Here is a 25419-nt window from a genome sequence, read left to right on the forward strand (position 1 = left end):
AGTTTCCGGAAGTTAGAAATTATTATTATTATTATTATTATTATTATTTACTACTACTACTACTACTACTACTAATAATAATAATAAGCATAATGGCTGAGGCATTTCCGGCAAATTTCCGGAAGTTAAAAATTATTATTATTATCAATTACTACTACTAATTTTTTTTTACAGTGGTCTCCAACTCTATTTTTGCTGTATAAACTTGATTGACAGATCATCTGACTAATAGGAACGGCGATAAGGGGAGCGGACTGTCGAAGGCGGGGCTTTCGGATCAAAACAGGAAGCAGACTCGATAAAGGGAAGTCTAAAGTCTGGGCTTTAAACTGCAGACCTTTCGGGAGTTTTTATTATGTGATGTTTTATCGACGTGTTAATGAGGTTAAAGATGTTTTCCAGGACTCACATATGGCTGCTTTTATTTATGGTTTACCTTCTGGACCTGTGTATGTTTGCAAAAGGTAGCTTATTATCCAGCGCTAATGTTTATACTGATTCCCCTGATCACTAATCACTTTCTGTAATCATTTAGCCCATGGTAATTATATTGCAAGCAATTTTGCATCATCACTTTATGAACCTTTGTCATTTTTCTCCTCTGCATAGGGAAATTAAATGTGCTGTACATAATAGCTGACGATTTGAGACCCACTCTGGGGTGCTACTCTGATCCAGTGGTAAAATCACCCAATATTGATCAACTTGCCTCTAAAAGCACTGTATTCAACAACACCTTTGCACAGGTAGCTTGAGTTTGCACACAAATCTAATTCTCAGTCTCTGTGTCTGATGAGCAGGTTCCCAGCCCTGGTCCCAGACACCTCACTGTACTGTACATTGTACTGGTTTCCTTTTTCTAACACACCAGAATCAACTAACTGGCTAATTAACACTTTAAAGGAATCCTCCAGCGGATTTATTCTCAGACTTATTTTATGTAATAGTAGTCGCAGATTTTAAAAATCGAACTTTCATTTTTGGAGACCAAATAGTGTTTGAGAAAAATACATTTTCTTTAAAATGCCAGATGGGCTTCCTGCGGTGCTGACGTACGCAATCACGTCATGTAGTGGTCGCTTGGAGCAACTCTGCTGATTATATTCTGTGTTGACAGCGTAGTTTTGCTAGTTTTACAAGTACTGAATTTATCAGTTTTTAAATAAGTATGGCTCATTGTGGGCGGCACGGTGGTGTAGTGGTTAGCGCTGTCGCCTCACAGCAAGAAGGTCCGGGTTTGAGCCCCGTGGCCGGCGAGGGCCTTTCTGTGCGGAGTTTGCATGTTCTCCCCGTGTCCGCGTGGGTTTCCTCCGGGTGCTCCGGTTTCCCCTACAGTCCAAAGACATGCAGGTTAGGTTAACTGGTGACTCTAAATTGACTGTAGGTGTGAATGGTTGTCTGTGTCTTTGTGTCAGCCCTGTGATGACCTGGCGACTTGTCCAGCGTGTACCCCGCCTTTCGCCCGTAGTCAGCTGGGATAGGCTCCAGCTTGCCTGCGACCCTGTAGAACAGGATAAAGCGGCTAGAGATCATGAGATGGCTCATTGTGGGCGGCACGGTGGTGTAGTGGTTAGCGCTGTCGCCTCACAGCAAGAAGGTCCGGGTTCGAGCCCCGGGGCCGGCGAGGGCCTTTCTGTGCGGAGTTTGCATGTTCTCCCCGTGTCCGCGTGGGTTTCCTCCGGGTGCTCCGGTTTCCCCCACAGTCCAAAGACATGCAGGTTAGGTTAACTGGTGACTCTAAATTGACCGTAGGTGTGAATGTGAGTGTGAATGGTTGTCTGTGTCTATGTGTCAGGCCTGTGATGACCTGGCGACTTGTCCAGGGTGTACCCCGCCTTTCGCCCGTAGTCAGCTGGGATAGGCTCCAGCTTGCCTGCGACCCTGTAGAACAGGATAAAGCGGCTACAGATAATGAGATGAGAAGCTGGAACTAGACTGCTTTTCTCCGAAATGCATGTGTCTGAAAATGAAAGTTTGATTTTTGAAATCTGTGACTACTTTTACTTTGAGAATAAATCCGTTGGAGGATCCCTTTAAGGTGTGTGTTGGAGTTAAAGGAAAAAAAACCCAACAACTCCAGGACCAAGGCTGAAACTTGTGATTGAACAGATAGATATAGTATTCATACATTACCTGTCAAAACTTTGGATGTTCCTAATCCTTTGTACTTTTCCTTATCATCACTATTACCTATAAAATGGTATCGACATCAGGGCTATTCAACAACACGCGTGTCCAAAAAATGTTTAAAAAAACCCGTTTGTTCATGCAACCTTGATGACCGCAGATTCACTTGGGCATGTGAAGAAATTTCCATATAAAGTTTCTTCTGTTTTTCCTTTCTCCGAAGCAAGCAGTATGTGCCCCAAGCAGAACATCTTTCCTTACAAGTCGAAGGCCAGACACCACCAGACTGTATGATTTCAACTCCTACTGGAGAGTCAGTGCAGGCAATTACACCACGCTGCCACAGTATTTCAAATCCAACGGCTACACGACTCTGTCTGTGGGGAAAGTCTTCCATCCAGGTGCCTGAGCCTTTTTTATTTTTTTTTTTATTTTTTTTAAAGCTGTTCACTGGCTTTGTGTCAGGATTATTGGTACTTATCAAACATCCCTTCATTCCCTTACTCTATTTCTGCCATGCTTGTAAATAAAACATTCCTCACGCAACTATGTTGTCTGCATTTACACTAACAATGTCTTTGTCTTGTGTCTGACATAAAGGCATCGCCTCCAATCACACGGATGATTACCCATACAGCTGGTCTGTACCACCGTATCATCCACCCTCTTTCATCTATGAAAAGAGGAAGGTTAGTTTGTTGGAATGTGAGGGAGCGTGTATGCTTGCTACATTTTGTTTTAGCTCAGGGGTGTCAAATATACGGCTTACGGGTTGGGGTCAGCCTGATAAAGGCTCTGATCCGACCCATCAAATGAATTTAGAGTCTTAATTAAAACCTTGTGGAATGTAAATAAATTGTGAGGTTTGAAAGAGTCCTGTTCTTCCACTATAAAGCAAAATAATAGAGCAAGAATCACCCCTATTTTAATTTTGCTTAAGTGGAAAAGTTCAAGATGTACACTATATGGTGAAAAAGTCTGCGGACACCTCAGCATCACACGCATAGGTGGTTCTTCCTCAAACTGTTACTACAAAGTTTGAAGCACACAATCATATATGGACACGACTGTGTTACTGGGAAATTCGCCACTTGTATTTTTCATATGAGCTACATCTGGGCAGGGGCGCCGCCAGAAATTTTGGGCCCCATGAAAGATTAGAATTTTGGGCCCCCCAACTTTGCCCACCCTCGTCATAATTGCACTATTGTCATTATTTGACTTTTGATAGCCCATGGACCTTGAGTTTGTGACCTTATTATTACCTCATCTCATCATCTCTAGCCGCTTTATCCTTCTACAGGGTCGCAGGCAAGCTGGAGCCTATCCCAGCTGACTACGGGCGAAAGGCGGGGTACACCCTGGACAAGTCGCCAGGTCATCACAGGGCTGACACATAGACACAGACAACCATTCACACTCACATTCACACCTACGGTCAATTTAGTGTCACCGGTTAACCTAACCTGCATGTCTTTGGACTGTGGGGGAAACCGGAGCACCCGGAGGAAACCCACGCGGACACGGGGAGAACATGCAAACTCCACACAGAAAGGCCCTCGCCGGCCCCGGGGCTCGAACCCAGGACCTTCTTGCTGTGAGGCGACAGCGCTAACCACTACACCACCGTGCCGCCCGCATTTACAATCACAAATGAAAATTCAAGATTTTGCCACATGCCTTCTTGTGCTAGGACAATTGGTAGTGAAATGTGTGATGTGACTGCTAATAAATCATAGAAAAAGTTTTCTACTCAGCATCAAAATACCTATGGAAATCCCATGGATTGTTATGTGTTAGGTAGAAAGCTGTGTGTACTGTTCTGCAAAAAAGGGAATATGTTCAAAGCAAAGTGTGTCTAGACAGAAATTTGAGTGTAAGCAGAGAAAGGCTACCGTACGTTCACACTGCAGGCTGAAGTGACTCAAATCCGATCTTTTCGCCCATATGTGACCTGTATCCGATCTTTTATTGACAATATGAACGACACAGATCCGATTTTTTCAAATCCGACCCAGGCCGTTTGGATATGTGGTCCTAATTCCGATCCCTATCCGCTCTTTTCATATGCGACTTCAGTCTGAACCGCCAGGTCGCATTCATCCGACTTACACGTCATCAACAAGCCACAAACGTCACTATTCTGCGCTGAAGTAGGCGGCGGGTCTCTCAAAAAAAAGTTACAACAACATGGCGCATAATCACGGGCGCAGATAGAGGGGGGGACTCGTCCCACCCAAATTCACCTCGTTCGGTCCCCCCCACTTATAGGGAGGAAAAAACGTCTATGCTGTCTTTCTTTGCATAAGGCAAACCTCACGGAAAAATCAAAAGACTAATTACCATTTGGTTTATTGAGGTGCACAGCAGTGTATACATAGTTGCAACAACTCACATAAAACAAAGACTGATATTCGGTTGGTTGAGCTGCGCAGACTGCACAGGTTGCGAGCTCGAGCTTGGTTGCTATGGTTACTAACAACAAGTTTGACAGGCATATCGGGGTTGGGGTTGGTTTGCTGGCAGCTTTGTCCCCCCCCAGTTTTTTGTCCCTCCCAGTTCAAAAAACTTATCTGCGCCCCTGCGCATGACATCAATGCGAGGGACGCTTCGGGCTGTGAAGGTTCTGAATCTTCTCAATGGAAGGACGCAGAGGTTAGGGAGCTGATTTCCATTTGGGGGGATGCAGCTATTCAAGCTAGATTGGATGGGTCATACCGCAACCGGGCGGTTTGACTTCCGTAAACACTGGCCATGCTCACTGCGTGTGACGTCGTCGTATCCTGCAATGCGCATGCGGAACACTTTTAGGTCGCTTTTCGTTCATACTGAGGATCACATACAAGTCGCATATATTTGTTAATGTGAACGACCTCCCAAAAAAATCGGATTTCACAAAAAAATCGGAATTGAGCATTAAGCCTTGCAGTGTGAACGTAGCGTTAGACTATCGGTTGCCCCTCCATGGACCAGGAGTTTTTGACCTTGTTTTCTAATTTACACTTTTATATTGTTTGACCAGTAGATGGCAGTATAAGCCTAGACATAATTCAGGCCACTATAAGCCCATACATAAAAAGAAAAAAGGAAATAAAATGGTGAATGATGCAGCAGTTATTATTGAGTTGACTGTAAATAAACATAACCAACATTATTTAACACACTGCTTTGAACTCTTCATTCAAGTGTGCAAAATTGGGCTACTTCGTATGGAGTTCGTTCGTTCATGTGTTGACACAACTTGCATGCATCACTGTATCTGTATGAATTTATAAGATGTACATTCTTTATAGGCTACTTCAGTGCCAGAGAGTTCCAGAAAACATCAGTAATCACAATTTCCTGCCTTGTTTAATAACTAGGCAACAGTTATTTCATACAACATGATGCACTGCAAGAAATCCACTGAGAGTTTAATCTAGCAAACTGTATATGGCGCTCGCTCATAAAAACTTCAATCCTAAAACATTTATGGGTTGTATTGCTGCTTACCTCCTTCTCCAAAGGGGGGTTCAGTGGTTTGGTAGGGCGGAGGTCCCCCTGAGGCTGAATCTGTGCATATTTAGGGCACCCCATTAGTTATGAAACTGGTTATTAGCACTAGTTATTAGCACCAGCATAACGTAATATTTCATCTTGTTTATCACACAAGTCAGTTCAGTTATTAAAATGGAAAAAAATGTCACTGTACAAACTGTAAAAGTGTTCTCTTGATAGGCTAATCCAACCACGTTCATACTGTTCGTTTACCATTCGCTAATATTTTGAACACACATGTGAGCGATAGCTAGCTTTCTTTGGGAAAAACTGAGTGACCAGTTGCCTGCCTCTCCGGTCCCTCTCAGCTTTCAGCTGCCTTTCTTTACGTTTTTGACAGCCACTCTTCATATTTAGCGATCATAGACTGTACGCACTCCACTGCTGGCTGGCTGGCTGCTGCACCGCGACACAGCAGCAAGTAGCGTTGCACTGATCAGCACACAGATTTAACGCATCGCGCTTCTACCAGAACTGGACCGTACCATTTCGCAAAAGGGGAGGGTTAAATGACAATATATTGAAGAACTCAAGAAATAGACAACCTTGTTCAATTAGCTCATTTTACCAGATGGAATATTGCATTGTTGTTATTTCAGAAGTCTTATTAAAATCATTAAAAGCATATTATCAGCCCCTTAAAGGGCCCCATGGCAGTGCTGGGCCCCTAGAATTGTTCTAACCTTTCCCCCCCTGGCGGCGCCCATGCATCTGGGACACGGAGAACCAAAACCATGATATAAATCTGTCACTCGTGAGGAAATTGATGGATTGTTTTGATAAATTTGGGTACTTTTTTTTGTGAACGTGTCTATATAATAGAAAGAAAATCACATGTTGGCTTGAAGATGTGCAGTTTGTCTTTGTGTTGAAAAACTCGCATTTTTCATACAAAATACATCGAGGATCTGAGTGACATATTTAAATAATATTGGATGGCGTTGAGTGGTCTATCAGATATATTCTATTCAGCTAGCATGATATTGAAAGAGTTGAAGACGAGTAGCTGAATGGAAAATATATATATATGATGGACTACGAAAAAAGCCAGCCAATATTATTATTATTATTATTATTATTATTATTATTATTATTATTATTATTATATACACACACTCTTCATATCCGCATTCTCGAAGGCTGATGCTAGCTTACTTGCGACTCGGTGCTGTTAGTGCAGCAGCCTAGTTAGCTTCCAGCCAGCATAGCAGTAATGTTAGCGAAGGCCGACACAAGCTTACCCACGACTCGGTGCTGTTAGCACGGCCGTCCAGTTAGCTTCTAACTGGTGTAGTGTTAGCGCAGGCCAATGCTAGTGCAGCAAAACTGAATAATAACAATTTTTTTTCCTGTGTAATTTACTTGGTTACTTGTAAAAATCAACATCGACAACAGAGCAACCTGGCAGCCAAAATTCTCTCCAAATCTTCCACTTTGAATGAAGCGAACCTCGCGGCTATGCTTATTTACAAACTGTCACAGTCACTCGCTAGTGCGGAAGTTTTACAACTCCGGTGTGTCTCTTTTCCAGTTTTTCAATGTCCGTTGGTATGTTTTTCTCTTGTAAAAATGCATGAAGCGTGTCTTTAGTTTCAGTTTATTTATTTAGTGCTCAAACCTAGTACTGGATTAGCCTTGTCTTCTCTCTTTCGCGGTCGACAAAGAAACGATTGTGCGCATGTGCAGCAGAAAAGTAGTGTCACTGGATCTTCACATGAGCTCTGACGTGTGAGTGACGTCGTGTTGTCTTGACAACATGTAATATTATAACAATATTGCATGCTCATTCGCCATTGGGAAGAGTGGCGTAATACATGAAGGATAAGCGATATGATAATGTTGCATGCTATCAATAAACCCATTAGAAGGGAATAGAATACATGTTTTTAGTCCGTGGAAAAAGTGGCCTGCGTGTATAATAATTCCCGATATTTCACTCCGCTGACGTCACTCCCAGTGTTTTTCCATTGACTAGACACACATTGTCAAAGTGGCAGACTGGTTCAAAATTAAAATTCTTTTGATTAGCTTGTATGTATTTTTCGTGGATGTATCCATCTCATTATCTCTAGTCGCTTTATCCTGTTCTACAGGGTCGCAGGCAAGCTGGAGCCTATCCCAGCTGACTACGGGCGAAAGGCGGGGTACACCCTGGACAAGTCGCCAGGTCATCACAGGGCTGACACATAGACACAGACAACCATTCACACTCACATTCACACCTACGGTCAATTTAGAGTCACCAGTTAACCTAACCTGCATGTCTTTGGACTGTGGGGGAAACCGGAGCACCCGGAGGAAACCCACGCGGACACGGGGAGAACATGCAAACTCTGCACAGAAAGGCCCTCGCCGGCCACGGGGCTCGAATCCGGACCTTCTTGCTGTGAGGCGACAGCACTAACCACTACACCACCGTGCTGCATGAAGACATGGTTTGCCAAGAACCAAACAAGGCGAGAGCATCAAAATGACTGGAAGTCACTCATTTTATACGTGAGCCAGCGTCTCAGTGGCGGGATCGTGCTGGGGATGTCAGAATAAAGTTGGAAGTCCAGGCAACTTTATGGTAATGAGCTATAACACAGTTCCTAGGGTGTATATAGCGTCTATATATACACAGTAGCTTGTACAACCCCGATTCCAAAATAGTTGGGACAAAGTACAAATTGTAAATAAAAACGGAATGCAATGATGTGGAAGTTTCAAAATTCCATATTTTATTCAGAATAGAACATAGATGACATATCAAATGTTTAAACTGAGAAAATGTATCATTTAAAGAGAAAAATTAGGTGATTTTAAATTTCATGACAACACCACATCTCAAAAAAGTTGGGACAAGGCCATGTTTCCCACTGTGAGACATCCCCTTTTCTCTTTACAACAGTCTGTAAACGTCTGGGGACTGAGGAGACAAGTTGCTCAAGTTTAGGGATAGGAATGTTAACCCATTCTTGTCTAATGTAGGATTCTAGTTGCTCAACTGTCTTAGGTCTTTTTTGTCGTATCTTCCGTTTTATGATGCGCCAAATGTTTTCTATGGGTGAAAAATATGGACTGCAGGCTGGCCAGTTCAGTACCCGGACCCTTCTTCTACGCAGCCATGATGCTGTAATTGATGCAGTATGTGGTTTGGCATTGTCATGTTGAAAAATGCAAGGTCTTTCCTGAAAGAGACGTCGTCTGGATGGGAGCATATGTTGCTCTAGAACCTGGATATACCTTTCAGCATTGATGGTGTCTTTCCAGATGTGTAAGCTGCCCATGCCACACGCACTAATGCAACCCCATACCATCAGAGATGCAGGCTTCTGAACTGAGCACTGATAACAACTTGGGTCGTCCTTCTCCTCTTTAGTCCGAATGACACGGCGTCCCTGATTTCCATAAAGAACTTCAAATTTTGATTCGTCTGACCACAGAACAGTTTTCCACTTTGCCACAGTCCATTTTAAATGAGCCTTGGCCCAGAGAAGACGTCTGCGCTTCTGGATCATGTTTAGATACGGCTTCTTCTTTGAACTATAGAGTTTTAGCTGGCAACGGCAGATGGCACAGTGAATTGTGTTCACAGATAATGTTCTCTGGAAATATTCCTGAGCCCATTTTGTGATTTCCAATACAGAAGCATGCCTGTATGTGATGGAGTGCCGTCTAAGGGCCCGAAGATCACGGGCACCCAGTATGGTTTTCCGGCCTTGACCCTTACGCACAGAGATTCTTCCAGATTCTCTGAATCTTTTGATGATATTATGCACTGTAGATGATGATATGTTCAAACTCTTTGCAATTTTACACTGTCGAACTCCTTTCTGATATTGCTCCGCTATTTTTCGGCGCAGAATTAGGGGGATTGGTGATCCTCTTCCCATCTTTACTTCTGAGAGCCGCTGCCACTCCAAGATGCTCTTTTTATACCCAGTCATGTTAATGACCTATTGCCAATTGACCTAATGAGCTGCAATTTGGTCCTCCAGCTGTTCCTTTTTTGTACCTTTAACTTTTCCAGCCTCTTATTGCCCCTGTCCCAACTTTTTTGAGATGTGTTGCGGTCATGAAATTTCAAATGAGCCAATATTTGGCATGAAATTTCAAAATGTCTCACTTTCGACATTTGATATGTTGTCTATGTTCTACTGTGAATACAATATCAGTTTTTGAGATTTGTAAATTATTGCATTCCGTTTTTATTTACAATTTGTACTTTGTCCCAACTTTTTTGGAATTGGGGTTGTATATACTGTAGTGTATATATCTTGCAACATTTATTGCGCAAGGTGGCTTTCTTTAGATCATTCCTTCTGAGCTAGACAGGGCCGGAATGAGCTACACCCTCATTGTTAGTCTTGTTTGAGTGTCCTAGTTTGCATACAGGGACATTTATATAAAAAAAAAAACACCCAACCCCACTCAGCATGGACCAGGCTGCCGGAAACTGTTTCAAGTGAGCTGCTGAAGTGCATAATTTGTGAACACAGGAGGGAATTGTCTGCAAGAGTGTTTGCTATTTACTTGCTTGCAAGTTGAATGATTTTGTCAAACAGGAGGTATTATGAGACCAGAGGTGTATGTTGGATATGTTAAAATGAAAGCGGATTTTCTTTTGCTGATTTTCTGCCTGGTCTCCATAATGGCATTGTTAACCATTTTTTAAAAAATGATTTGTATTTTTAAAACTTATTTTACTAAGATACCGATTGACGCGTGTTTGCTTTTCGGCCAACCCACGAAGCGTTCTGAACGACCTTATAGCCGCGTGTTTCATCTCCATCGCAGAGCATCCGCAAACTTACCAGTATTGTTGGCAGAGCAGCCAGACCGAATTTTAACACTCTCGCCACATTTGGTGTGAACGCAGGGTAATTCACCTCTCTTGTATCAAAATGTTTTTCCCGATGAATTCTGCATCATCCTTTCATTTGCTCAGATGTTTGAAAACCAAAAACCATGACCTCCAGGATATTTTGGAGTAGGCGTGTGATCGGTGCATCCCAAGTCTCTGTTCACAACTCATGATTCTGCTTATAGGTTTGTAAGAACAAAGACGGCACGCTTCACAGTAACTTGCTGTGCTCGGTGAACGTTTCGGAGATGCCTTTGAGAACTTTGCCTGACCTGGAGAACACAGAAGAAGCCATAAGACTGCTCAAAGCTATGAAAGACACACAAAGTCCTTTCTTCCTAGCAGTGGGTTTCTACAAACCTCACATTCCATTCAGGATCCCAGTGGTGTGTAAAATATATACTTTTTTTTTTTTATATACTTGCGTGTTAAAAATTAACCTGAAGTAAAACACAACGTGTTACTGTGTCGCAGGAATACCTCAAGCTGTATCCCATTGAGAACATGACACTAGCTCCAGACCCATATGTTCCAAAGAAGCTTCCAGAAGTGGCCTACAACCCCTGGACTGATATCCGGAAAAGAGAGGACGTCCAGGCTCTGAATGTCAGCTTCCCGTATGGACCAATCCCTAAAGACTTTCAGGTGCACCGCCTTCTGAATCATGTCAGCTAGCTAGAAACGTGTGTATAAGTCTGTAGTGCTTATATTATAAAATCAGTGTAGCCATGATCCTCAGTTGAATATCTTTTTGCTTGTCTGATTTGTAGCTGCGTATCAGGCAGCACTATTTTGCAGCCATATCGTACGTCGACGCTCAGGTCGGGAAGATCCTGCAGGCCCTCGATGATCTGGACCTGGCCAAGGAAACCATCGTGGTGTTCACATCAGACCACGGTTTGTGAAGGTCGTCTCCCCCCCAATAGGCTGTAGATGTATCCCATTGAGTGCAAAAGTTTGTACCTCCCACTCTACCTTTAGATTTAATAATTGCTCTAATTAAGAAGAAAAAAAACCCTTTACATATTATTTAAAAAAAAGTCATGAAGCCAAAGTGGTCATGAACTTTTCACACGGATATACAAAAAAAAAAAGCAAACAAAATGTATAACAGAGATATGAATAAGAACATAGAGCAGTGCCCCCCCCCCAAAAAAAAGCAGGACCCTGGGACCCCCCTACACATGTTTTAAAGTGCTTAACATTAAAAAAAAAAAACACAACTTTACATATTATAAAAATAAAAAAAAGTCATGAAGCCAAAGTGGTCATGAACATTTCACACGGATATACAAAAAAAAAAAAAAAGCAAACAAAATGTATAACAGAGATATGAATAAGAACATAGAGCAGTGTCGTCCCCCCAAACAGGACCCTGGGACCCCCTACACATGTTTTAAAGTGCTTAACATTAAAAAAAAAAACAACAACAACACAACTTTACATATTATTAAAAAAAAAGTCATGAAGCCAAAGTGGTCATGAACATTTTACATGGATATACAAAAAAAAAAGCAAACAAAATGTATAACAGAGATATGAATAAGAACATAGAGCAGTGTCTCCCCCCCCCCCCCCAAACAGGACCCTGGGACCCCCTACACACGTTTTAAAGTCCTTAACATTAAAAAAAAAACTTTTACATATTATTAAAAAAAAAAAGTCATGAAGCCAAAGTGGTCATGAACATTTCACACGGATATACAAAAAAAAAAGCAAACAAAATGTATAACAGAGATATGAATAAGAACATAGAGCAGTGTCGTCGTCCCCCCCAAACAGGACCCTGGGACCCCCCTACACACGTTTTAAAGTGCTTAACATTTAAAAAAAAAAAAAAACCACAACTTTACATATTATTAAAAAAAAAGTCATGAAGCCAAAGTGGTCATGAACATTTTACATGGATATACAAAAAAAAAGTATAAGGGGTATGAATAAGAACATAGCAGTGCCCCTCCCAACCCTCCACACACACACACACACACACACACACACACACACACACACACACACACACACACACACACACACACACACATACATTTTAAGGTGCTTTAAAAAAAAAAAGTGCAGTTTTATTATAAAAATTGTTCTAAAAATAAATATGAAAACTTAAATATTATTCCTTTAATTCTTTGTTCAGGTCTAAATGCTCTGTAATAGGAGCCGCAGGGAGGGGTCCTGCACATGACCATCCTCATCCAGTCCCCCCACCAAAAAAAAAAAAAGGTAAACTTGGGGGGGGAAACACTGTAGAGAGTATTCAAGGTGCTCAGTGGGTGGGGACGGTTCTAAAAGTAAAGGATGCACATCACATTTTTTTGATTACATTCAGAAAGGAAAGTGCAAACTTTTGAGGCGATATCATTCTAAAAATTTGTACATGAACATGCACTATTTGGAAATTGTGTTCGTTCCGTGACACCAAACTCACCAAATATTTAAAAAAGAAAAAAAACCCCTAGTATTTACTCATAAAACATAAAATCTTGTTACTAAAGGTATACAAACTTTTGCACCTAGTTGCCAGCATTTATTCACAATGCTAGATTATGCCACCAGATGGCAGTTTTGAACCATCAGATTTCTCCCATCCTGCCCTGGTTAAAGCGCAAAGTGGGACAGAGGTGGGTTTCCCAAAAGCCTTTTCACGCTAAGAGTGTCTTAACTTGGAGAGAGAGAGAGAGAGAGCGCGTTCATTGTGCTGCTCGCTCTCCCATTTAACGATGATCTTTGTGCTGCGATGCTTTTGGGAAACTCAGCACGGTCCTTTTCAGATGCACAACTGAACTGTACATGAAAATCGATCAGTCATTTGATCCCAGCATGCAGATGTCTAACTTCCACCACTGTAATGTTTAGCGTGCATGCTGACTCTCGGACTGAGAAAAGCAGCGCGGTTTCAGAGAACAAATCCTTAATCCTAGACACCTGGCTCCTTTAATGAAGCAAACAGCAAAATGAGATTGTGTATCCGATTCTGACTGCAGCGTATGTTCCAGGCTGGTCCCTCGGCGAACACGGCGAATGGGCCAAATACAGCAACTTTGACGTAGCCACCCGTGTGCCGTTAATAGTGTACGCTCCAGGTGTGACCTCACCTCTGCCTCGGCCCGGGGAGAAAACGTTCCCTTATGTAAACGTGTTTGAAAACATGCAGGAGCAGTTTGACGAAGGTAAGCACACACGAGGCATCTGTCTCGTTCATCGACCGTGAGCGAGTCCTCCGAGAACCGTTAGATGAAGCCAATTCTTCCGGATCTGATTTCAATTTGCAGGGAACATTTACTGCTTTTTGCTTTTCAATCGAGCAAAAACGTTTCCTATGTGTACTGTTGAGGCACTACAGTGTAAAATTGAATGATTTAACCCTTTTTTTCAGGTAGCTACATTGCTACTGCTACACGGTTATGACATGAGTCGCAGTTGATTTAGATGCTAAAATAAATAAATCTAGTAATAATAGTTCTATAGTGTAGACGTGTTTTTTTTTTCTTCCTTATGCTTGCGGGACTGTTTTCAATCCTGCAGCTGTGCTCTCGATTTTCATGTAGAAGTCTGGACTACTTTCCTAAGGGAATACGACGTAAATCCAGTGTAAGGATTTGTCTAGCTCAGTGTTGCCTACAGCAGAGATTTGTGTAAAGATTTGTAAAAATAATGTTTATTTGCCGAAAGAAAGTGAAGAAAACGCACATACCTGTCTGGAGTGCTGCTCTTAATACAAATGATTTTACTCTCTTTGATAACTTGCACAGCAGATGAAATTTGTTATTTTTAATGCGGTCAAGGACTGAAATCATTTTATGTGGCTAACAAAGAGAAAACGCAACCATTTTTCTTGCCTAAAGTGAAGAAAAAGCACATGCCTGTCTGGAGTGCTGCTCTTGGCTCTTAATACAACTAATTCTTTTTTAAATATCTTATTCTCTTTGATAACTTGCACAGCAGATGAAATGTATTTTTTTTAATGCAGTCAAGGACTGAGATCATTTTATGTGGCTAACAAAAAGAAAACAGACATTCTTCACAAGTTTTTTTTTTAAACTATAGTAGCCAAAAGGCATAGCTTTCCATTTTATTTATAAATATCATCACTCTCTACTTTTGTTGAAAGTTCATTTTACAACCCCGATTCCAAAAAAGTTGGGACAAAGTACAAATTGTAAATAAAAACAGAATGCAATAATTTACAAATCTCAAAAACTGATATTGTATTCACAATAGAACATAGACAACATATCAAATGTCGAAAGTGAGACATTTAGAAATTTCATGCCAAATATTGGCTCATTTGAAATTTCATGACAGCAACACATCTCAAAAAAGTTGGGACAGGGGCAATAAGAGGCTGGAAAAGTTAAAGGTACAAGAAAGGAACAGCTGGAGGACCAAATTGCAACTCATTAGGTCAACTGGCAATAGGTCATTAACATGACTGGGTATAAAAAGAGCATCTTGGAGTGGCAGCGGCTCTCAGAAGTAAAGATGGGAAGAGGATCACCAATCCCCCTAATTCTGCGCCGACAAATAGTGGAGCAATATCAGAAAGGAGTTCGACAGTGTAAAATTTTAAAGGGTTTGAACATATCATCATCTACAGTGCATAATATCATCAAAAGATTCAGAGAATCTGGAAGAATCTCTGTGCGTAAGGGTCAAGGCCGGAAGACCATACTGGGTGCCCGTGATCTTCGGGCCCTTAGACGGCACTGCGTCACATACAGGCATGCTTCTGTATTGGAAATCACAAAATGGGCTCAGGAATATTTCCAGAGAACATTATCTGTGAACACAATTCACTGTGCCATCCGCCGTTGCCAGCTAAAACTCGATAGTTCAAAGAAGAAGCCGTATCTAAACATGATCCAGAAGCGCAGGCGTCTTCTCTGGGCCAAGGCTCATTTAAAATGGACTGTGGCAAAGTGGAAAACTGTTCTGTGGTCAGACGAATCAAAATTTGAAGTTCTTTATGGAAATCAGGGACGCCGTGTCATTCGGACTAAAGAGGAGAAGGACGACCCGAGTTGTTATCAGCGCTCAGTTCAGAAGCCTGCATCTCTGATGGTATGGGGTTGCATTAGTGCGTGTGGCATGGGCAGCTTACACATCTGGAAAGACACCATCAATGCTGAAAGGTATATCCAGGTTCTAGAGCAACATATGCTCCCATCCAGACGACGTCTCTTTCAGGGAAGACCTTGCATTTTCCAACATGACAATGCCAAACCACATACTGCATCAATTACAGCATCATGGCTGCGTAGAAGAAGGGTCCGGGTACTGAACTGGCCAGCCTGCAGTCCAGATCTTTCACCCATAGAAAACATTTGGCGCATCATAAAACGGAAGATACGACAAAAAAGGCCTAAGACAGTTGAGCAACTAGAATCCTACATTAGACAAGAATGGGTTAACATTCCTATCCCTAAACTTGAGCAACTTGTCTCCTCAGTCCCCAGACGTTTACAGACTGTTGTAAAGAGAAAAGGGGATGTCTCACAGTGGGAAACATGGCCTTGTCCCAACTTTTTTGAGATGTGGTGTTGTCACGAAATTTAAAATCACCTAATTTTTCTCTTTAAATGATACATTTTCTCAGTTTAAACATTTGATATGTCATCTATGTTCTATTCTGAATAAAATATGGAATTTTGAAACTTCCACATCATTGCATTCCGTTTTTATTTACAATTTGGACTTTGTCCCAACTTTTTTGGAATCGGGGTTGTACTTTCGTTTTATACTACCGTTTCTCAAAGTGTGTCGTAAAAGTCGATTTTCTCAAAGTGGATGTCGTAAAAGATCACGTTTTATCAGGGCTTCTCAAATCGTGAGCAGCACAGGGTTGTTTTCTAGATTGAATAAAGTCCGATGTAAATTCAAACAGTAGCCGATTATTTGAATTTGTCTGACATTAAGCAAGCCAACAGTTTTGCGACGCTGCCTATAGCTATGTCAGTTTAGGTTACACTTTCATATCAGCGTCACCTCTGAATGTGGAGAAGCTACGAGGAACCAAATGGCCCCCAAGCATAACTACGTCATTACCTGTTTGCCGCAATGCATTGTGGGGGATAGCCGGGTCGGTAGTCTAGCGATATGACGGATGTCAGGTTAATTTAACGTGAGAGCGATGCGAGAGGAGCGATTTTGCCGTGCTCTGTCGTGGAAGACAATGAAATTGGTGATTTAAAAGAGGTGGATAACATGTCAGGGGTTTACAGCAGGAAAATCAGAATCCAAATCAAGCTTGATGAGAAGGTAAGAGTCTAGACCACGGGCGATTGCTCTAAGACAACGAGGGAGGCTCAGACTCCTCTAAAAATGATGAACATCGTGTAGGATGAATTGCGCAATTATAATTGCGTTATGTTATAGCCGACCTTATAACATTGCTATTTCAGATCCAGAATCATAGAAATATATGTGCTCAACCCCAACTACAGTGCAAAATCATTCCGTTATAACTTTCCCCAGTTCGCCTAATGTGTGCGTGAGTTTTTCCCCCTCGTGACAGCGCGATGCAGCCCAGCCTCAGTGGACTTCAATGGCATTTGGGAGTGATGCGCTTTTCAATCTCAAAATGCAAGACGATTATTGGACAAATACTGCGAAAACGCCCGCCCACGGACTCCCAGCCTCACAGTGGGAGGGACATGGCAGTTTCCGCGAGGAGACTGGTGATTGGTGAAAGCGGCCGGATATTTTCTTTGATTTGCAGCTTGTTTCAACTATAGACAGGCAGCGGTGAATCTCAGTTCAGTCCCATGCGGATTCGCAAGTGCTGTGGCGTATTGTAAGAGCTCAGCTTACATTTCGATTTCATTCATTACATACGGTTTCTACCAGCTTTTTTTAGTTTGTATATATTTTCATTGTAAATAAAGTGTAAATATAGTGTTGTCAAGTTTGCTATCTTAGTTCCAGAAATTTCGTTTATTTGAGTGACTGAACTTGAACTTGAGGGGGCTAGTCAGCTAGCAAGAAAGCTGCGCACGGATGCCAAGCATTGCAGATTTAATTTTGGCGAATCCATTTGCCAGTCTTCCTTTCGAGGAAAAAATTAAAATTAAAGAGCAGGGTAGACCAACGCCTCAAATTTGACTTGGTGAAAAAGGTAGGGAATAATACTCGTTCCTTTCAGCTCTCCTGGTACGAGAAAGTGAATTGGCTAACAGCAAGTGACCCACATCAACAACAGTAAATAGGCTACTTTAGTAATATGTCATGGATGGACCAAAAATATAGAATCTATTTAAAATGTTTATGCTGAGTATATTATATTGGAATATATATTTCTCTGGATATGAATTAAACACAGCTACAATTTGGAAAACATTTTTAAACAAAAACACAGCCGAGAACATTTCACACTACAGACCTGGATTAAAAGTGATGGGTTATCAAAATTGTCAATAAAACATTTCTCAGTCAAAATAAGTAAAATATAGGGAAAGTGTCATTGAATGAAATGTGTGGCACCCAGCTCTATGTTTGGCTCCCCAAGGTCAGTGCTTGTGCCTATTCCAGAACACTCTGCTGTTACTGCTGAGGTTCCTGACAAAGAGCTGCTTTCAATAATGATCAATTTTTAAACAACATGCCACAATTTTAAAATATAAAATGTTAAAATATACCCCCTCAGCACCACCATCATGTATATTGGACAGTAGGCTAATGGGCCAAAAGAACCTGTTATTTTACAGTTTGTGACGCTGCCAACAATCAGCCAGATCAGAGGCAAGAGTATGGGCAAAATTGATGTGTTTTTTCTTTTTTCTTTTAAAATCTGGAAATATTGTAACCGACCAGCCTCCCCTGTTTGAAAGACTACCAGCTGCCACTGGTCTAGACCGAGTCTACTACACTGTACATCATCAAATCTCAGAATGTCTTATTTCTGAGGACGTATGCATATTGGATCACGAAGCAATCTTAGACTTAAAGGAGATACGCAGAGCCATGGCCTCACTTTTCATTTATAAATGCCTTGAGACCTCAAGAATGGCACAGAAATAGTTTTAAGCATTAACAATAAATCTAATACAGTAATTTTTATGATTAAAATGATTCATATAGGTAGCAGTCTGAGTGAATGACCTTGACATCTGTGACGTCACCGTAGGAAGGCTATCGGTCTCATCACCATTTTTGCTGTACTTAAACACAGAGCTGACTGCAACTTCGAGTTTCCATTTTGAGCTAATTTATCGCCATGCCACGTAGATGTGTTGCTGGCGGGTGCAGCAACACGACAGAAGGTAGATTTACGTTGCACTCATGGCCCAAGAATGTTCAAACTGCAAAGATTTGGACACGTTTTGCGAGAAGTTCACGGGCACATTGGGCGCCTACACAGTGGTCTCTCCTCTGCTCTGCACATTTTACTGAAGACTCATATGAAACCTCTGATCTGTTGAGGAGCGTTGGCGAAAAGCCCGTATTTAAGGAGGGTGTAGTACCAACAATTAAAGGAAAAAAAACAAGAAAAAGAAAGTAAGTTCAGTTGCACCAGTTCTCCCGGAGTGTGAGCTGAGGGTTGTTGCTAAAACATGGGATGGGACGTATTATCGCTCGGACAGTGACCTCCCCGCGGTTGTTGCTAAAGCTGGTGATATCCCGTCCCGGGTTTTAGTAATTGCCTGAGCCAATCAGTAATGGCGGAGTACTCAGTATGGAGAATGAGTGGACTAGCCGTCTGATTTCTCTGCTGGATATGCTCGCCTCAGCAGCAATATCTTACCCTTATATGGAAGACGCGAATGAACGGAGAACTGAACGAACAACCGAAAGTCAGATTGTTTCACAACAATCGGCCACAAGGTCGGCCTTTAAGAAGCGAGAACACAGACGGGTAAGACTCGACTCTCATTTAGACACAAAACAAAAACGCCACTCGTCGTTTACCTGCATTTAGATTAATACATGTAACTTGTATTGTGTGTTTAAGTTACCGGTATTAGATTATTTAATTTGCTTCAGAATGTGATTGTCTCAGTTCATCTGATTTAATTAGCCTTTTACGTTTTATCAGTGAAAATGCATGTACATGTATATGTATGTTGCATAAGTTATAACACCCATCCTGTTTTAATGAGAGTCAACCCACAATCAGTGAAGTCAAATCAGTGTTAGTTGAGCAAGTCGGTAACGGTGTTTCTTACTTTCACCATAAATTTTTATTTATATGACTTTGGTCTGTAGCTGTCAAAGGCCTCGGCCTTAAAACCGATTACCGCTGTGACATCACGCACTCAGGGCTGGCTGGCTCAGCAGGGCAGCTCGAATGCCAACTTTGCGGTCGATTTTAACTCTTTAAAAAAAAAAAACCTAATTATATATACAAGAGTCAAGAATGGAGATACTATCCACTCAGAAATTTAAAAATAAAGGTTCTGCATATCTGCTTTGTCTAAATTTGTTTCTATTAATCTTCAGTTATTCCTTACCATTTTCTAAGAAGCTTTGCTCTAATGAAATATTAGTCTTGTACTTATTTTTGATCCAGCACAATGAAAGTTACAGATGCAGGAAGGGAAACTACAGTACTGTGAAAAATCAACTGTTGACTTCAGTCTAAGATTGCTTCGTGATCCCGGGCCCAGATGAACAGCATCAAAACATTCATAAATGAGTGATTTAGTTAAATAAAACTTGAGATCAGGAATCATTACAAAAAAAAAAATCTTTGGAAACCCGCTGATCTGCCGTGTGATGTTCAGTATTAATGTATTTTCTTCAATAAATGCCGCGAGTGAGGTACACTGAACATTATACATACCTGAAAGCGAACCCTTCATGGTTTGGGAGTTTTATCGGTCCGACAGGCTCGTTCGGCTGTCGAGTGCTTCGGCATGTTGAGAGGCAAATGCCAAAGAATGCTTTTGTTTTCCAGGCTTTGGTATAGTGCTAGTTTCAGATGATGAACAGTGTCAACTGTTATAATCTTCTATAACCAAAGGCCATTCCACAGACCATGGAAATATCGCTGGGTTACAGTTTAAAGGTCATAGGCAACGGCTTTAATTTTATGCACATTTGAAACTTTATATGTTAAAAAACCCTCTGTAATTTTCTTCTGGTCCCAAGAAGTATTGTTAATAAGTAATAATTAAAATAAGTTAGCGCGGATCGTGGCGAATTTCTGTTCGGCTATTTTCGTGACCACTCGGCGCGTGACGTCATTTAAGACAAACAAACCGCTTGAGTTGAGTCCACTTAGGTTTACTTACATTGCCGTTCGGCTTGAGTGCAGACGTGCGTTCAGGAATTTCCAAAGAAAAATCATGCCTTATTGTTGTGCAGTGAACTGTAACAACGGGACCGGTTCAGGAAGAAGTTTTTACCTTTTTCCGAGAGAGGAGAAGAGGCAGAGAGAGTGGGTTGGCTTTTTCCGGAAGAAGAGAAGAGATGGAGCGAGAGGATTGGCTTTTTCTGAAAAAAGGAGACGAGGCGGAGAGAGTGGGTTGGCTTTTTCCGAAAGAGGAGAAGAGGCGGAGCGAGAGGGTTGGCTTTTTCTGAAAAAGGAGACGAGGCAGAGAGAGTGGATTGTGCGCGTGAAACAAAATCAAACAGTCAAAAAAGAAATGGAGCAGTAACGCTCAAACAAAAAGGAGAAGATTGGAGGTAAACATTTTTACTTTTGCTTGCAATTGACAAGTCAAGAATCCTGAGGGATCCTGTACAATTATTGTGGAAATGAGTCAGCTATAAATAGTATAATGCCTAGCTTAGAGTTGGCTATAAATAGTATAATGCCGCGGATGGCAGGCTAATGTGGCGTACCAGTACACTGTCAAGTAATCATTATCTACAGTGGTGCTTGAAAGTTTGTGAAACCTTAAGAATTTTCTATATTTCTGCATAAATATGACCTAAAACATCATCAGATTTTCACACAAGTCCTAAAAGTAAATAAAGAGAACCCGGTTAAACAAATGAGACAAAAATATTATACTTGGTCATTTATTTATTGAGGAAAATGATCCAATATTACATACCTATGAGTGGCAAAAGTATGTGAACCTTTGCTTTCAGTATCTGGTGTGACCCCCTTGTGCAGCAATAACTGCAACTAAACGTTTGCGGTAACTGTTGATCAGTCCTGCACACCGGCTTGGAGGAATCTTAGCCCGTTCCTCCATACAGAACAACTTCAACTCTGGGATGTTGGTGGGTTTCCTCACATGAACTGCTTGCTTCAGGTCCTTCCACAACATTTCGATTGGATTAAGGTCAGGACTTTGACTTGGCCATTCCAAAACATTAACTTTATTCTTCTTTAACCATTCTTTGGTAGAATGGCTTGTGCGCTCAGGGTTGTTGTCTTGCTGCATGACCCACCTTCTCTTGAGATTCAGTTCATGGACAGATGTCCTGACATTTTTCTTTAGAATTCGCTGGTATAATTCAGAATTCATTGTTCCATCAACAATGGCAAGCCGTCCTGGCCCAGATGCAGTAAAACAGGCCCAAACCATGATCCTACCACCACCATGTTTCACAGATGGGATAAGGTTCTTATGCTGGAATGCAGTGCTTTCCTTTCTCCAAACATAACGCTTCTCATTTAAACCAAAAAGTTCTATTTTGGTCTCATCCGTCCACAAAACATTTTTCCAATAGCCTTCTGGCTTGTCCACGTGATCTTTAGCAAACTGCAGATGAGCAGCAATGTTCTTTTTGGAGAGCAGTGGCTTTCTCCTTGCAACCCTGCCATACACACCATTGTTGTTCAGTGTTCTCCTGATGGTGGACTCATGAACATGAACATTAGCCAATGTGAGGGAGGCCTTCAGTTGCTTAAAAGTTACCCTGGGGTCTTTTGTGACCTCACCGACTATTACACACCTTGCTCTTGGAGTGATCTTTGTTGGTCGACTACTCCTGGGGAGGGTAACAATGGTCTTGAATTTCCTCCATTTGTACACAATCTGTCTGACTGTGGATTGGTGGAGTCCAAACTCTTTAGAGATGGTTTTGTAACCTTTTCCGCCTGATGAGCATCAACAACACTTTTTCTGAGGTCCTCAGAAATCTCCTTTGTTCGTGCCACGATACACTTCCACAAACGTGTGTTGTGAAGATCAGACTTTGATAGATCCCTGTTCTTTAAATAAAACAGGGTGCCCACTCACACCTGATTGTCCTCCCATTGATTGAAAACACCTGACTCGAATTTAATCTTCAAATTAACTGCTAATCCTAGAGGTTCACATACTTTTGCCACTTACAGATATGTAATACTGGATCCTTTTCCTCAATAAATAAATGACCAAGTAAAATATTTTTGTCTCGTTTGTTTAACTGGGTTCTCTTTATCTACTTTTAGGGCTTGTGTGAAAATCTGATGATGTTTTAGGTCATATTTATGTAGAAATATAGAAAATTCTAAAGGGTTCACAAACTTTCAAGCACCACTGTATATCCACTAGGGAGGTCGGTTTAATTATTCTTCCAAAGGGCTCTTATTTAGTATTACGACGAAAGTAAGAATATATCATAACTACTATGATAAATCATTTGGGTGCGAGTCTTGTTGAGGTCCGGGGTCACCGCGATCAGAGTCGGTCGAGTCGCTGTCCGATTCTGAGGCCACACGGTCAAACCAGTGAGCCACATTCACCGATTGCTTCGCAACGGCCATAGGGTCATACATACACTACCGTTCAAAAGTTTGGGGTCACCCAGACAATTTTGTGTTTTCCATGAAAAGTCACGCTTTTATTTACCACCATAAGTTGTAAAATGAATAGAAAATATAGTCAAGACATTTTTCTGGCCATTTTGAGCATTTAATCGACCCCACAAATGTGAAGCTCCAGAAACTCAGGCCAAGTTTACATTAGACCGTATCTGTCTCGTTTTCTTCACGGATGCACTGTCCGTTTACATTAAAACGCCGGGAAACGGGAATCCGCCAGGGTCCACGTATTCAATCCAGATCGTGTCTGGTCCGGTGCTGTGTAAACATTGAGAATACGCGGATACGCTGTGCTGAGCTCTAGCTGGCGTCGTCATTGGACAACGTCACTGTGACATCCACCTTCCTGATTCGCTGGCGTTGGTCATGTGACGCGACTGCTGAAAACAGTGCGGACTTCCGCCTTGTATCACCTTTCATTAAAGAGTATAAAAGTATGAAAATACTGCAAATACTGATGCAAATACTGCCCATTGTGTAGTTATGATTGTCTTTAGGCTTGCCATCTTTCCACTTGCAAGTGGTAAGTGACTTGCGCATGCTGCCCGATATGCACTGGAATCACACACACACAGCGGCTCAGTCCCGAATCACTGCTCGTGCGCTCTGTGAGCTGCGCAGGGCCGGAGTGCGCACCCTCCAGAGGGCACTCGCTGTTCAGGGCGGAGTGATTTTGAGCACAGCCGCTGAGGAGGACGCAATGAGCCGCACTGACACATTTCAACTTGCGTGCCGAATTAGTCATGTGATTAGCGTATCCGTGTATTGGCGTTGCTGTGTGCACGCGAATCGTGTATTGGCGTTGCTGTGTGCACGCTAATCGTTTTTAAAAACGTTAATCTGATGATCCGCTGATACGGTCTAATGTAAACCCCACCTCAATCTGCTCAAAGGAAGGTCAGTTTTATAGCTTCTCTAAAGAGCTAAACTGTTTTCAGCTGTGCTAGCATGATTGTACAAGGGTTTTCTAATCATCCATTAGCCTTCTGAGGCAATGAGCAAACACATTGTACCATTAGAACACTGGAGTGATAGTTGCTGGAAATGGGCCTCTACTGTATACACCTATGGAGATATTGCACCAAAAACCAGCTAGAATAGTCATTTACCACATTAGCAATGTATAGAGTGGATTTCTGATTAGTTTAAAGTGATCTTCATTGAAAAGAACAGTGCTTTTCTTTCAAAAATAAGGACATTTCAAAGTGACCCCAAACTTTTGAACGGTAGTGTATATGGTTTCACTTCTCGATGTTCAATTTGGAGAGTTCCTACTTCAAAATCGCTATCGCTTTCAGACATTTTACACAACCTCTCACGAACAAAGTCCGTACACGTGTGCTCGGTTCGCAAGTAAACACGGAACTGCTCCCGGTCTGTTTGGCTTAAATGACGTCACGACAACTGTCCCCTGGCGGTGAAAGTGCGCATAAGTGAGATGTAAACAAACCTTCGGACATTGGGCAAAACAGTATATTTTAACCGTTTTAATCAATTTTAGGGTGCAAATTAGACACTAGGAAGATTGAATTCGCTTTCTGGCTTGTTCTTGTAGACAATAAAGTTGATATTCTACGTTTCACCTCCGACCATTGCCTAGGACCTTTTAAGTACGTCTTTTTCCCACCAGAGAAACGTAAGCTACAAACACTTGTCCATTAAAATTCAGTTCAAAGGTTCTTTCTTCTCAACCGGCAGCTGATAAAAAGCTCAAATTAGGTGTTCTCTTTGTCATGGAGACACAGTAAGGCACACAGCAATTCACTTTAGGCATGGTTAAAACCGATTAGTAGTGTTTAACAAAGGCAAAAGTAAACAATACGTCGGAGCTGACCCCAGGTATCGCCCATAATGCGTTGCGGTAAACAAGCGATGACGTAATTATGGGTTAAGGACATTAGACTTGGCATCAAACTGTCAAAAAGATGATGGGTCAGCCAAAAGAAAAGCATAAACAAACATCGACACGAGCAAGGACAAAGTGCAAAGATATTATGATTCTTTGTTTGAGAAAACAAAGCAGCATGACCAGATCAATGTGGCCCCCAATAGGAGATTAAAACTGTCCAGTTTGGAGCCAGACACCGCTTCAGTGATTTATCCGAATAAGCAGCACCATTCTTCCCATTTAGAGGAGGACAACAATGAGTGAGTTGGCTATATTTGTAAAACTGTAATTTAGTGTGTGATTTGTAATATA

The 25419-nt window shown here is 41.7% G+C and overlaps 1 protein-coding gene across 2 annotated transcripts in view; it reads left to right on the forward strand.

The window, feature by feature from the left end:
• The first annotated feature begins 294 nt into the window (after positions 1-294).
• ids (iduronate 2-sulfatase) overlaps positions 295-25419 on the forward strand; it is a 45539-nt gene continuing 20414 nt past the window's right edge. Inside the window, exons 1-8 of one of the 2 annotated variants that reach the window (XM_060927378.1) lie at positions 295-464; positions 610-746; positions 2351-2528; positions 2728-2816; positions 10696-10896; positions 10985-11155; positions 11281-11407; positions 13516-13689. In XM_060927378.1, the coding sequence (XP_060783361.1) occupies positions 380-464; positions 610-746; positions 2351-2528; positions 2728-2816; positions 10696-10896; positions 10985-11155; positions 11281-11407; positions 13516-13689 (1162 nt within the window). In that variant the 5' untranslated portion in view covers positions 295-379. The remainder of the gene's footprint in view (positions 465-609; positions 747-2350; positions 2529-2727; positions 2817-10695; positions 10897-10984; positions 11156-11280; positions 11408-13515; positions 13690-25419) is intronic. The other variant, XM_060927379.1, reaches the window with a different exon arrangement.

This window comes from Neoarius graeffei, chromosome 8, assembly GCF_027579695.1.
Source record: "Neoarius graeffei isolate fNeoGra1 chromosome 8, fNeoGra1.pri, whole genome shotgun sequence".
In the NCBI taxonomy this organism is placed as follows: Eukaryota; Metazoa; Chordata; class Actinopteri; order Siluriformes; family Ariidae; genus Neoarius; species Neoarius graeffei.